This window comes from Camponotus floridanus, unplaced genomic scaffold, assembly GCF_003227725.1.
Source record: "Camponotus floridanus strain SB8 unplaced genomic scaffold, Cflo_v7.5 scaffold202, whole genome shotgun sequence".
NCBI lineage: Eukaryota > Metazoa > Arthropoda > Insecta > Hymenoptera > Formicidae > Camponotus > Camponotus floridanus.
In genome coordinates this window covers 29381-45697 of record NW_020229329.1, presented here as the reverse complement: position 1 = coordinate 45697, position 16317 = coordinate 29381, and the positions used below count along the sequence as shown (strand labels likewise).

At 33.5% G+C, this 16317-nt stretch overlaps 1 protein-coding gene across 2 annotated transcripts in view; it reads left to right on the top strand.

The window, feature by feature from the left end:
• LOC105250867 (dual specificity tyrosine-phosphorylation-regulated kinase 2) overlaps window positions 1–14298 on the top strand; it is a 32071-nt gene extending 17773 nt beyond the window's left edge. For both annotated transcript variants that reach the window (XM_011257203.3, XM_025408355.1), the window contains one exon: window positions 12138–14298. In XM_011257203.3, coding sequence (XP_011255505.2) covers window positions 12138–13643 — 1506 coding nt within the window. In that variant the 3' untranslated portion in view covers window positions 13644–14298. The remainder of the gene's footprint in view (window positions 1–12137) is intronic.
• The last annotated feature ends 2019 nt before the right edge of the window (window positions 14299–16317 follow it).

The following is a 16317-nucleotide window of genomic DNA, read 5'->3' as shown; positions in this document are numbered from 1 at the left end:
CCTGCATGTAAATGTCTATCCTCGTCTATTTACTATCCTGATGAACCGGGTGTGTCTTTATTTATATTTAGGATTATTGATGCTTAGAGCATCCTTTTCTCTTTACATTTGCGTTATATTGCGTACCGATAACGTAATTATGTTATATTCTTCTTTAACAAATTCAATTTTATTATTTCAATTATTTAATACATTTTTTTCTTGCATTTTTCTTGCATTTTTTTCTTCCATTTTCTTTTTCTCTCTAAAAAGGCGAGTCGTACATGTACGTTATGCGCACTCGGAAATTTTTATTCATCTATTTTTCATCTCTTTTCTCTCCTTCTTTCTTATAAAAATAGCTAGAACACGCTTTATAACGAACATTATATTATATCAAGTGTATGCACAGTGCATGAAACCACAACCTTTTTAGCGTGAACCTTCATTGTCAATATCAACTCGAAACACAAGTCCAACATGATCTATATAACAATATATACATTGTCGAGTGTAAAGCAGGGAAATAAAAGATATTAAAATTTACATTTCAAAACATAAATTTTGTTTTACAATAACATTTTAAATAACTATTTTATTTACAAGTTATTATAATAATTCATCCGTCGATATCATAAACATACGTAAAAGAATATTTTGATGGCATCGATATGAAACGAAATAAAATTTATGCAACAAAAACTTTATTATATTGAAACATTAATAGTGTATTGATTAATGCTGCATTTGTATTTATTTTTTTTTATATTAATTGAAGCTTTGATTAGACTCTAACTATCAATTATTCCTGCCTTAATATATTTTCAACCAAATCATGCTATATAATGTATCACACAATGTTCGTGCTGCACACGTGTCAGATTTATGCACATTGTCGCGCACTTAATCTATTTACGTGATGTCGTGCGACGGAATTATGTAATTCTCCATCCGATTCTATCGGGAATCGGTCAAAGGAAGGAGCGAGAGAAAGGTTCGTCCTCTCGTTCGACCAGTGTCTCTCGCGATGATGCAGGAGCTAAGCCGATCGTGCGTCAAGTGTAGCGTTGCGTGACCGACGGAAATAGAAGGGCTGAATTATACGACCGGATCGCAATTGAAAATTAATTGGGCCTCGCTTTCCTGACCTTTTCGACGGCTGTGTCGCGACGCGGCGCCGCCAACGATGCGACGAAACGACGCGAGCACATTTTATATACATTTAATAGCAAATAATAAAATTAGAAAATACACGTGCGATGCAATGTCCCGTCATGCGTGAAAAGTTTCAGTATTTTTTATTTGCAAACAAATTCAAAGAGAGATACGTATAATTTAATGTGCATGTGAAATGCAACGTGAAAATAATTGTACAAAATATTTCAAACAGATTCCCGCAACGAGTTATTATTGAGAATATAATATGCGTATTAAATAATGTGTGTCTCTCTCTCTCTTTTTGACTTTTCAAATAAACAAAAAAATTGGTTTTTATATAACATGAGACTTGCATATATGTTCTTTAATTTTATTTGTCACATTGGAAAAGAATGAGTGGACCTTTTACATTGACCTGCAAAATCTTTCCCAGTCTATTCCAAAAAGAATCAAAGAAATCTTGAATTCTAGATTAAACATAGTCGGTTGTTTAAAGTAAATCGAGTGAATTTAGCACAGAGTAAATAAATGCGAGGCCTTCAATTAAATCGAGTGGATTAATCGTGGAATAGGGAATGACGCCACGATGCACTTCAATTCAGGATAACTATCTCTTTCTCTCTCTCTCTCTCTTATTTTGTGCAATTTTTTTGCTTCACTATAGTAATTGCGCGTGTGTCGTTAAAGGAAATGGCTGGAAAAAGGAGTAGAGTACAAAAAGTTAACATCTCTTGCAAATAATAATTCTAAAACTTTTCCAACAATATATTGATATCTCATTAGATTTAAGTTACGTCGATGCTACCATAAGAGAAGCGTTACGCCAATTACATCTTGTGCAAAGAAACATCTTTTCTCATCGGCATCACATCCGCGGTCGCTTGTCGATCGGCAAATAATAACGATGTTACGCGTATGGTCGAGAGGTGAGAAAAAAATATGGAAAAAGTCTGCGGCTCTCGAAACGGAAATCCGCACGTTCCATGATATCCGGTCAACTCGATGTCAAGAGCTCGCGGTTTTGTGCCACACGCCGTTAAATGTTACATGATATTTCAATTTCATGTGCGCCGCGAAAATGTGTTGCTTATTCACGAAATATATCGTAAAACGTTTAACAAATCTATATAAGAGAAGGCACTTTTTAAACTATTTTCAATTTTTTCTTTCTTGATTTGAAAAGCCGCTACAGCAAAGTTAATTTAACTATTTGATAAAAATAATATAATAATATAATTTAAAATAAATAATTGAATCATAATAGGGATATATTTTACACTGTAAAATATATCCCTATTATGATTCAATTATTTATTTTAAATTATATTAGCAAAGGATCCAGTTAATTGTTGATGTCACATGAATTTTCAATCTTGCAATTTTTGATTAAATTTATAACAAGCTTAATGTCTACAAACAAGCATTATTTATTTGTTGAACACTTGTAAAAATTTAAATAATAGTGAAATGAAATTAACAATAGTGGTAATTTTTACGGTACGTTACGTGCTTTAAGGCACAATTCTGGTGTGCATTACACAGCGTTACACGGCATGTTACGTCACGTTTCAAGAGCGCGATCGAATTATGCATCATCTTGTCGTTTACCCTATGCATGTTTATCCATTCCGCGCCCGTCATCGCGAGAGGAAGATCGGTTTCTATTCATTTTATCGATCTAACAGCAGCCTCCGTCGGTCGTGCGACCTTTTATTTCTTCTCGTAAAGCACGGAAACGGGGCCACCGCACCGCACCGCGCCTACGACAAATTATTTCCTGGCGAAACGCGACGACATTTTCAATCTTCCGCGATCCGTCGTATGACGGAATAAAGTTTGCATGTTGTCACGAAATGCGAATCCGCTCTTTCCGTAAGAGATTTTATTATATCATAGAAAAAAGAAGATTCCCCGCGACGTATCCGATACAGTTTAGGATTACGCTGGAAAAATCGATATCAACTTATACTTTTGAATTAAAATTTGTCGAATCATAAAATAGAAAATGAATTTTCTTCAATTAAATTATTAGTTTGCGAAAGATATTATCTAATCAAATATCGTATAATTTATCGATTTTTAATTATAATATTGTACACTCCTTTCGTTTCTCTTTAAATATTAAAAATAATAAATTTTTCATTTTATGGTACATTATTAAAATAAATACAATTTGTATTTATTTTAATAATTTGTAGATTTATTTTATATACGACTTAAATTAACTCGTTATTTATGTAACATGTTTGCTCTATAAAAGCTTGCATCATATAAGAAGGTAAAATGTTTATATTTTCTTTCTTTCATGGAAATTCCTGAGAGGATGTCTTTTTATTATTTAGTCTACCTGGAAGAAAGCTCTTCCTTGTAATGAAATATTCAGTCAAACTGTAAGAGAAACTAAATTGATCTATCGGGATTTAAAAACTCTCCTCTTCTGCTTAAAATCTTTCAAAAATTGAACGTTAAGGAAGATAATATTCCTCGCGTTTGTAAATACTTAATTTGATTAAATAGATGTTATTATGTTTCACTGATGCAACACATACTTCCACGAAATTATTTACTAAAATTAAGCTGCGTGCGCATAACGTGCATCGATTGTTCTCACGGCGGGAAGCGTTGGGGTCGAGACGCCAGCTGAAGTATTTCCGGTCAGACACAACCTTGGATATAATAAGCGATTTCTGAAAACTGCGAAGCGTTCCTTTGCTTAATAAAAATATCAGGTTCTTCCATTACAATTTGTGCTGTTGATTCCATTGCAATAACAATCTTTATGTGCTGTTGATTTTTTTATAATAATTTGTTTGCTCACCATATATAAAAAACATATTAAAATTATTACAAAAATATATAATGCATCCAAGAGCTACAGACGTAATAAATTGATGATATGATAGTACTGGCGCACATAAATATACATTTAATAATATTTTCTACATTCCACATAACGCATATATAACTAAATATATTGAAGATAAAATGTCAGCGTTAGAAATAGCATTCGAGACAAAGTCGCGTCATCTTCCATCTATGATTTCTCACTTAATTTATTCACTTGGATTAACTTTTAAATACATACATGTGATTTAAAATTACATCAGTGCAGTCTCTATTGTATTATTTTTAAAATTTATTTTTTCTTCTATGCGCAAACTTTTTCTCGTACCTAGATATATTTATTCGTTTCTTCATGATTTTGTTTTGAAGCATAATATTTTTCTTGCTATATGATTTTTTAAATTTATTTTTTCTTCTATGCACAAACTTTTTCTTGCACCTAGACCTACCTATTCATTTCTTCATGATTTTATCTTTTGAATAGTATAACATTTTTTTGCTACATGATTTTTAAAATTTATTTTTTCTTCTATGTACAAACTTTTTCTCGTATCTAGATATATTTATTCGTTTCTTCATGATTTTGTTTTGAATAGCATAACATTTTTCTTGCTATATGATTTTTTAAATTTATTTTTTCTTCTATACACAAACTTTTTCTTGCACCTAGACCTACCTATTCATTTCTTCATGATTTTATCTTTTGAATAGTATAACATTTTTTTGCTACATGATTTTTAAAATTTATTTTTTCTTCTATGTACAAACTTTTTCTCGCACTTAGACTATCTATTCGTTTCTTCATGATTTCATCTTTTGGATAGTATAACATATATAGTGTTCGTCTTAAGGACGATTGGTTTGTGTTTGAATTGAAATGAACGATAGACAATTCTGGTTAATCTGAGATCGGTCAAATAATAAACGATATATTTCCGGCTAGATGAGATGCGATCCTGACCTCGAATTGCGGTTTTTGATGGTGCGTCATCGCGGCATCGCGCACGACTACAGACGATTTTATCGCGCAAAGCCGGGATTCTAGAAACGGCCAGAAAGCATTATCGATCGATCGCTCGCCCGCTGAGTGTAACGACGAACGGGGGACCGTAACGAGCCGTCAGTGGCGGTCGCGGTAGACTTTTTCCCTTGCAGTCGACGACGATGACTCAGAGTGCTCGCCGCTCTCTCGTATTGTCCCGAGGGACGATAACACCGTATTACATCGCCGAGGACATTAGGAGAAAAAGGAATCACGGGAAGGATCTACCTGTATTTTCCATCTGTGTATTTTCTGGATGTAAAAATAAAGAGTATGTGGGAGAATCTTTGTAACTTTTTTCAGATAAAGTATCTTTGTACCAGTGGATATATGATTTTCTTATTATATCTAATATGTTTTCCAAAATATGAGGTGAATTAATTTAATTTTTTATGATAGTGTCCATCTGTGTATCTATGTGCCTATAATTTTTCTTTTAAGTTCGAAAGATTTTATAGCTCCTTATAAATTACAATGCTATTATCGATGTATTATTTAAATAATTAGAATCATTTTATTATAATTTTATCGTCATCGTACTATCTCTATTTTCCCATAAATGTAGGTTGAGCATATATATCATTCTCTCTCAAAGTGTGTGAAATAATAATTGCTCGGTTCATTAAACGATAACCGATTGTATTCCGTATAAACATCCCTGTGCGTTATTATTATTCGTTGAATGAATTTATAGGTTTTTTTTTATTGAATCCATTATAACGGACTGCGTATCTCCCCTTTATTATATTCATTTACGAGGGATTCGACACGTGAAATTTTTCTGAGCGAAATATTGATTCCAGCGGTTGACATAGAACAAACAAAAATGTAGGTCATTTCGGGGAAAAATAATGACATAATGCTGTCTGATATTTCTTCATTGACGCTTAGTATATTGCTAAAAACTTACGATTAGATTGTCATAATATCGCCCGGCAATTTTTCGCCAAAATAAGCAAAATTCAATATGATGCATATATATATCGTAATCAAGATCGTAATGGTTGCAAATATTTAAACAAGCAGTAATAGCAATACGTCAACTCTATAAATAAAATTAATCATGATAAACATGATAACAACACATCTTTTTCTTTTTTATATGTTAAATTAATTCTGTCTCTTTTTTTATCTTCGCGAGTGTTTTTAAAAAAATAAAAGTTTGTAACATATAATTTATATAGATGACCATTAAAAATGTGTTAATATGAATAAATATGTTAATATTAATATTATACGTTTCTATCCCCTAGCAATATATGATAGGAAATTTATTGATCGTAAATTGCAATCGTGTAATCAAAATTCAGAATTATTTTATATTAATTAAAGGAATATGACTAATGCTAGTTATCCCTAATAATTGCTCCATGTTTCAATGTAAAACAAGCTTTTAGTATCTAAATTTATGAAGTAAATAGAGAAGACGGCTTAATCGCGAGTGCTCAAGCAGAGATAGAGGCGGTAAACCCGATCTCATCGGAGCGACCGCGTAGCTTTTACGGTAATTACAGGAGCGCGATGAGGATCTCTCGTTGGGAATGTTTACTTTCTTGCGGAATAATGTATAAGAAGTTGACGTTAATGTCTTACGAAGTAATAAATGTGTATTAACGTGTGTATGCCGCGATGCATGGAGCAACATAATTTTCCGCCTGAAATTGAGCAAGGAAATGTATCTTCACGGTCAACGTACGCTTTCCAATATTTCGAAAGTGGCACATGCTAGAAAATCTATTTTTTGCGTAGGTTTGCCGAATATTATTAAGTAATATCGTGTTAAATTAATTTTTAAAAAGTTATATAATTACAAGAGAAACTCTATCAACATAAAGTAATATATAATATATAAAGAAATATTTTTGTAATACTTTAGAAAGCTTAGATAAATGTTAAAAATTTTTATAATTTATTTTTTAAATTTTATATTTAATCACATTACTGTGATTTCATTAATTACGTTTAGTCATGATTTAAATAACATAAGTGACTAATAATGTTACATTTGCATATTTTTACTACTAATCTAATCGTTTTACTAATCTTCAAAGTTGAGCGACATTCAAACTAAGAACTTGACTCTTGAGAGCGATAAAAGTTGGAAGGAAAGAATGCCCGATAATTTTACAATGTGGTTTGCATCTCGTACTTCTATAATCGACCAATTGTCAGGCAACTTTCAAACAATTTCAACTATTCTAAAATATCAGAGATATGTTTTGTAAAAATGGATTCGTCGATGTCGAAATCTACAACTCGACTCCACCTTTAGATTTTTGAGACTTTCATTTACATTAATTTCGAAATAAAAAGCGACAGCGGCCATTTATATGGCTGCATTTACCCCAATTAATGATAATTATCTTACCGCGATGTGTGAGCGCCAGCGACTAAAAATGCGAATTTGCGATCTGCACGTATCATCCGAGCGTGAAATAGAATTTTGACAAAGGTCAGGGTTCACTGACGGCTCCTAACTCATTGTCCATCGATAAAACAAATCGACGCCCATGAACGACGGTGTTCATGGCAGCGTGTACAACGGCGGTGATTACGGATATGTCAAAGGCGCAACGTGCGCTTTGATTGAAGGCTTTGTGTAGGACTTATATATACGCACACACATTTGCATACATGGACCGTCGTATACACTTTTATCAGTTTTAATCGACTTAAAGTTGATTTTCTCGTAAGAAAAGCGTTAAACTAATGACAAAGTTTATAATTCAAAAATGTAACAAAATTATTACGTATATATTTTCTTATCGATTATGAAATTATATAAATATAATATTAAATATAGCCTCACGAGAGAAATAATAATAAACAAATATTTTTCTAACAAAATAAGAGAGTTCTTTTCATAATAAATATGTATTCATTCATTGCTGCGATTGCATTGAAATACTTATTTATTTATATTTAGAAATAATTATATTTTTTCCGTTAAATTTTCACAATTTATTCAAATTTTATAATCATATTAACGTTACGCTTCGGCAGTCGGCCAGTAATGGAAGAATTTCTCTGTACGAGATAGAATCATATAATTGCGCATCTCATACGGCATATGACATTTAACCAGATTATTCCTATGCACTGTACATCGTGAAATGATTAATCGAGAAATCTCGTTGATGATATTATCCAGCTTAATTATAGTATTACGCAACACGAAATTGCACAATAGCTTTGGCTTAAGTTTGAACTACTCATCATTTCAATTGTGATATCACGTTCCATCATGCGCATTCTGAATATCGCTCTGTATCACTTACAACATGAATGAACATAGATATTTGTAATATGATACTTGTAACAACGAAACATTGCTCAATCTTATGGTTTTGCAAATATATTAGCGAGAGAATGGTTTTCTTATAAGAAAAAATTTGTTGGATCAATAATATATACAAGTGTCAATTTAGGGAAAGTGACATGGTAGAAGATTTTTTCTGAACTTGTACCAAATATTGTGGCATGTATAGACACCACCTGTTACCCCGGAAGCGAAACTGGCGCTCGTTTCAATTAGGGGAATGAACCTCCTCCTTTTATTGCTGTTCTTGCGCGCGACGCGGAACGGGAGGGTATCCGGAATAAATGTTCTTTCTATCATATCTCTCTCATTTCACAAGGTTCACGACAAAAGGCTCCGACGTCAGAGATGGCTTATAAATGCCCTTTCGTAATAGGCAACACTTCCTTTTCTACGATTATTACTCGAGAAGAAAAAGAAATCACTGCAAAATACAAGAGATTATAAATTAAAACGCTGTAAAAATATTCGTATATTTCAACCTCCCGTCTGTTGCCTGTATATTAGTATCTATTAATTTTATCCTTAATTTGATTGAAAGTAACATTGAAATATTAAAAAAATATTTTTTGATGAATGAGATTCTCTCTCATAAATTAAAAATAAATAAATCTTGTGAATATAATAAATCTTTATGAAAAAGATTAATGCGATTTCTTCGAGGATAATTGAAATTTTCAGAAAAAAATAGAAAATATAAGAGATTGAAAGCATTAATGTATATATAAGATATTATGCAAAACTGAGTAATGTAATAATCGTAAATGTATGCAAAATTTCATGATTTTACGTATCACACGATTGTTAAACTTTTTCTAAAAATATTTAGAGTAATTTTGAAAATAAACTACTAATTTTAAAAAGGCTAATTCCTAATAAATATTCGTGACAATCTATAAATTCAAGTGAGGTTGTGCTCCCTCTGCTTGCATTCCCCACGGAAATCCTGCATTGCTGCAGCTGCATATACATGGGGGGTGAATATATTATTTTATATAATGACACAAACATATGATAAACACTCATCGAAACAATAAATTCTAACAGAAGATATTTTCAAAAACAAGGAAAAATTATTAAAAGGCAATATGTAAATTAAATTTATATCAATTTATATTTTTTTCTGAGATATTAAGTATTTTAAAAAATTCATATAATTAGAATGTGAAGTTGGCATCTCATGTTTTGTTCATGTTCGTTATTTCTTCTTCTTGCTCTCTTATTTTAAAACTTTTTTTAGAACTTATAGAGAATTCCAATAATTTCTGAGTTTCAGAAATTAAGTTCTTAATATTCAGAGAAAAAAAGCCAAAACCTCTTGAATAATATCAAAATTCTAAAAATGAATTGCAAACTTCGGAGGCAAATCGATTTGGGATGTCTGTATAGGAAATACTTCCGCCAAAAACACCCTGCGAGAACTTCCGGCCAACTGGTTGGTCGCCCCTTGAAATCGATCAACCTAAACGTTTGGTCGTGATGTGAAAACTATTTACGTATCTGCCACGGGGTCAAGTGAAACACATGAGATATTAGGTACAAGATAATCAAAAAGCCTTATTTTTTCAATAAATTCATGACAGATCTTATCACGAAATGATAATTCGTTTATTGATTTTTGAGGATAATTAAGATTTAATTTTCTAAGACATAAATGTTGCATTTTTTATTATAAGAATTTTATTATATTATGAAATAGGAGCAATTAATTCTATTAAAAAATAGTTTGATATTCTGCAGATCTTTCTGTAGAATATTTTTTCTTCTATATCATTCAAAGAATATGGCATTTATATACTTTAAAACGTGCGTTAGATACCGATATAAAAAATATATGCTGTGCATCAAATTGTTTTATGATTATGAATCTCGATTAATTGCGGATTATTTTCGATTGCTCATCATTGCATGTAATAAAACGGGTATGTGAGATATCCTAGATAATCCTTTCCTGTTTTTCTCCAATCGCGAATTTTTTGTTTTTTAATTAAAAAATTTATTGGAATATCTTATAATTATAAAGAGATTTAAAATATTATTGATAACATATATAATAAAAATATATATATAATAAAAATAACATATATAATAAAAAATAAATATATAACAAAAATAAATTTACACATTACATGTATAAATCATTATCCTTAAAAATCGATGAACTAATTACCATTATTAGAACACATTTTCGATTGCTGTTACGATAAGAAGAGCTTAGAAAAAAATACATCTTATATAGGTAGATTTCATTTTTCTTATTCTTGCTAAACTTTAAGAAAATCTAGAAGTAATAAGCAAACATAAAAGAGAAAAATTTTTTTTCACAATTTTAATTCAGAAATCATTTTTTAGTTTAAAATTGATATTAACAATATATGCAGATGCTTGCTACCTCGATTTTGATCAACGAAGGGATTATTTTTAGGCGGAAATTTCATCGGAGGTCGCGTATCAGGTATCGATCGTCGAGAATTATAGCTCACTGAAGTCGCAACGAAGTAGCCAAATCTAAAGCGAGCCGGTTGAATCCTGGACAATCTCCAACGCGTTTCTATTCGCTATACACGCGAAAGAAGCGATGTTACCCGAAATATTAAAGTAGGCCAGAAGGCACGGAATTATTATTCGAATTGCGCGATGTTCATTCATCACTATCGTTATTTCATTTCTTGAAAAGTATTGGAAAAACTCGATAATCTGTCATAAGTAATTCAATGATATCGTCAACTAATAAGTTTAATGTTACTCTAATACATCGATAATACATACACTTTAATATATCCAATTATATTACATTTAAATATTGTTAAATAAACATTAAATATTAAATAAATATTAAATAAATATTAATATATATTTAAATATAATATTAAAATTGTATATATTAAGTAAACATTATTCCTGAAAATAAAGAAATTATTATTGTGAAGTATGTGATAAAACGATATAAGGTATCGATATGAGATATTTGCGGCGCTCGTAGAGTGCTTTTTTTAAGCACACGATTATGCATCGTTACTGAGGCACGTTGTGACTGAAACGTTGTTATGTTCGATAAACGTGAGGTAAAATTATCGGACCGTCACTTCGACACGTTCGCTGCCAGGTGTGCCATAAATGATACGCGCGCCTTACTTTAACGCGGGCCACATGCATCATCTACAATGAACTAGAAACAGATTTATATTCGCACATGTATCCAAAGTACATCCCATTGCTTTGCGCCATCGCCTTACCCTCGCTCTTGTGCATAGAAATTATTAACGAACTTGAGCTTTATACGAATTTAATCGATTCTTATGAGTGAATATGTTTCTACGTACACATAGTAACGTGACATGTCATATCAAATCGATAAAATATTATGTACTCTATAACAAATATTTTAACTACTACATCTTCCGAAAAAAAAAGTAATTTTATTTTTAGAAAAACGTAAAATTTAAATTTGCCGAAACCAGCGTTATAAAAAAATTATAATTAAAAAAATATTAATTAATATATTTATCTTTTTAAATTATAGATTGGACAGTTTATTCTTATATATCACTTTAAAAAAGTTCTATAATAATTATTTTAATGTACTACCTTCCGGGAAAAAAATAATTAATATATTTATTTTTTTAAATATAGTTTAGAAAGTTTACTTTTACTATATCACTTAAAGAAAGTGAGAAACTCTCACATTTCTTGATTTAACGTTTTATCCAATTATTCATGTAATTGTTAATTGTATCGTTTGTAATTCGATTAATCTACTTCTGCGCACTAATGAGAGCATTCCGCGTGTTCCAGGTGATAGATTTCGGTTCGAGCTGCTATGAAAATCAACGGGTATACACTTACATCCAGAGTCGCTTTTACCGAGCACCGGAAGTGATATTAGGCGCAAGATACGGCATGCCGATCGATATGTGGAGCCTCGGTTGCATCCTGGCGGAGCTTTTTACTGGTTTCCCGCTGCTGCCGGGCGAGGACGAGGCGGACCAACTGGCGTGCATCATCGAGATGCTGGGCATGCCGCCGCAGCGGCTGCTACAGAACTCGAAGCGTTCGCGCCAGTTCATCAGCTCGAAGGGCTACCCGAAGTACTGCACCGCGACGGCGATGCCGGACGGAACGACAGTGCTAAGCGGGGGTCTATCGAGACGAGGAAAGCTACGTGGTCCGCCAGGCTCGCACGATCTCGAGCGCGCCCTCAAGGGTTGCGATGACGTGCTGTTCCTGGATTTTCTAAGACGTTGTCTCGTGTGGGAGCCGGAGTACCGGATGACGCCCAACAAGGCGCTCAGGCATCCGTGGCTGCGCCGTCGACTACCAAGGCCGCCGGGCGATAAGAACGACACGCTACCGGCGGTTACGTCGGCGCAGCCCGCGACCACTGGCGGTCCCACCCTGAGGACGTCCGCGTCCGGCAGCAGGAGTTCCAGCAAGACCAACAGTCTACAGAGTGGCAATAACACCAACGACGACATCGCCGCGAGCAAGACGACGGGTCAGCAGAGGGCAAACCGCTTGGTAGAGGACGTAGTGTCCACTTACGCGGTTTATCCGTCGTACGGCGCGTCTCAACTACACGGTAGCACTTGGAGCACGACGGGAGGACTGAGCAGTGGCCACCAATCGCTCAATTCCGTCGGTGGCGGCGGCGGTGGCGGCAGAAGTTCCTCCAGCAAGACTAACAGCTTGCAGAGCAGTAATAATACCAGCGACGATATCGCCACGAGTAAACCTACCGGCCAGCAAAGAGGAAACCGTTTGGTGGAGGACGTAGTTTCCACTTGCGCGGGTTACTCGTCGTACGGCACCTCCCAATTGCACGGTAGCACTTGGGGTACAACGGGAGGGCTGAGCAGCGGTCATCAATCGCTCAATTCTGTAAGTAGCAGGAGCTCCAGCAAGACTAACAGCCAGTTACAAGGTGGTAACAATGCGGCAACTGCCGATATCTCCGCGAGCAAGACAGACCGTCAGCAGCAGAGAGATCGTACGAGCGAATTGCCGGTAACGATCTTTGACTCTTATCCTCTTGGATCTTACGGTTGCCTGTCCGAGCAATTGCACGGGAATCATCGGACGAACCAGAGCAGTAGTCATCAATCGCTCAATTCCGTCGATGGTGCGACGACTGGCAAGTCGCAGCGCGCTCGTCAAACGCATCAAACGCAACAACAACAGCACAATAATAACGGCACGTCGCATGACAATTACGGCTCTCATGGCTCCTCGAGCGGTTCCAGCCGGTTAGTATTGTCGCTTCATCCGGCGGTCCAGGAGATTCTCGAGGAGCTGAGACGATAGGCCGAGATGCGAGACCACCCTTTCTCTCCTCTTCGACTCATCCGATCATTGCCATCCTCGGCGCTGCTTCTGAATATTTCGTATTCGACGATCGTGCGGTTTCCTCATAGATAAAAAAAAAATACGCAAGGATAAGAATGATCCGGTCTCGGTTAACCGACGTAAAACTCGGCTGTGGTTCGCTGCCTGCCGTTCGGACAACATTCGATCCGTATCGCCTCCTTAACTTAATATCGAGAGGGAAGAAGGGTGGTCATCTCATCAGCGATCTCGGATTCACCGCTGTGATTCACACATTGCGTTTCTACAATCGCCGGTGTGGCTAGTTGTAAGTGGGATGTGAAATAGTTATAATCTAGCGAGATCACAGAAGAGATTCGTTCCATGAAATATGTATGAAAAAATATAGTCATAAATGTTCTTTTGAAACTCATTTAATCGAATGATCGAGTCTGAAATATTATTTCGAGAAGGACTAATAATCGTGAAAATCTTAATTAACGGAAGAAGGAAACGGTAATTTGAAAATATGCGAAAAGTTTCGTCTAAGTAAATGATAATTAAATCAAGGCTGGTGTGATCTTTTAATGCTATTTATGCGATTCGATATTTACAATATTCTGTTTTTCGCAATCGTGTAAGTATCTTCTTAATAGCGTAACTAATTTTTATTTCTACTTAGATTTTCCTTAAAAATTAATCAAATATTCTTTTTAATTTTTGGGAAAATTAATTTTTATTAAAAGACTATTATATGAAATTAAACAATCAACGACAATTAATATAAATTATATACATTCTATGGGACTGCTATAATTTATATGATCTCCACGTAAATAGATGTTTTATTCTGAATTATAGAAATGTATTACATGTATATAATGCATTTTTTATTTTTATTATTTTTATTATTTTAAATTTTGCGACTACTAAAAGTTAGTTACGTATTCAATATTGAATCGCACATCAGTACTCAATATTGGATCGCACATCAGTTGAAAGTTTATATTATATCCTTGATATCTTTTTACTTATATTTTCTTGAGAAAATGAGTCAATTGTTACAAAAAGACTCAATTTTACGGATTTGTCGCTGGCGTTATAACGGTTTCACTTATTTCGCTGTGCAAGGCTCGTTACCTTGAATCGTATCTTCGGCTGCGACGACGTCGCTTCGCATTGCTCTTTGATCCACTTATTACAGGAATTATTCCTGTTGCTATTACTTTTGGCTTTGAAAATAATGTGGTTTCCTCGATGAGAAGCGAATATTTTCGCTATGACAATATCTTGAGAATTCTCTATTGAGATGTCCGAAATTCTCGGAATAATAAATGAAATATAAAATGAATCTGTGTACAATTGTTTCGAAACGTTGTTATCGAATCCTTTGTGTGCAAAATTTATAATGGATTCAAAAGATTCAACAATTTTTTTCTGCTGAATTTCGGAAGCAAAAATAACGAGAGACAATACTTGACGACAATTTCGAAGTACTCATTTATGCTCGTTCGCTCGACTGTATTTCGCAACATTGTTTGTCCGAACATAAAGTCGAATGAAATAGTAAATTTGTTTTGTTAAGTATAAGAAATCGTTTTCTTAAATATAAGGTATACTAATTAGTGGAATGTGCAAATACAGAGATGTATGTAATTATTACTGCTAAACTTATTACGATGCAAGATATACGAATCAATCTCATTTCTACTTATTGCGACACTATATTGTTTCAGTAAATCGATGCGACTGATTACACTGAGATAAGATAACAAAACGATATCGAACGGAATCGCCAATTCTAACGATACAATTATATATTAATATATAATTATATATTAATACAATTATAAATTATATATATATAATACAATTATATATTAATATAATTGTATATTAATATATAATTATATATTAATGTATAATTGTATCGTCATAATAATTTATTATTATCATATCATCATATTCCCGGAAATTAGAGAGAACTCGATAGGATATACGTGATACAGTTAGATTTATCAACACGGTGCATCGCCGCCGGGGACGTAAATAGATATAGCGACTCACTCGCGAGAAGTGCAATCTAATAACGGGGTGGCACATGCTCGACTGAATAACATAATTTGAGTTGATTTAGATCGCGAAAAGCGCGAAAAGGAACGCTGATTTCCCACGCGCATCATCAGTCTGCAGATGTTTCTTTCGATATCGTGTCATGTAATTTCGAGGAATATATATCACTTTTATGTCATTAGCATTCCGATTCGCATTATGATTCGCTGTAAATTTGACAAAAGATAATTTTGAGCGAAAACTACAAGTTTTGTAGATTCAAGCTGTTAAATTATTTGCAAATATTATTAAGAATATTCTGCAAATATAGAACAAAATTGCGATAAATTTATATTTCGTAACTTTTATTTGTAAATTATTTTATGCAAATTTCTTTGCAATTCTTTAGTAATTTTATAAATTTATTTTGTGCTGTTATAAATTTACTTTGTACGCGTTTAAATGTGTCAGTGTTTCTATCTTATCATTATTAGACGCTCAGCAATGATTTAAAAATCTATTTTTTTTTCAGTTGTTAGAATGAAACAAAGCATTCATGTATTTTTATAACGCCTGTGATTACTATAATTCATTGCGCACTTAAAATTTGCACATTAAACTT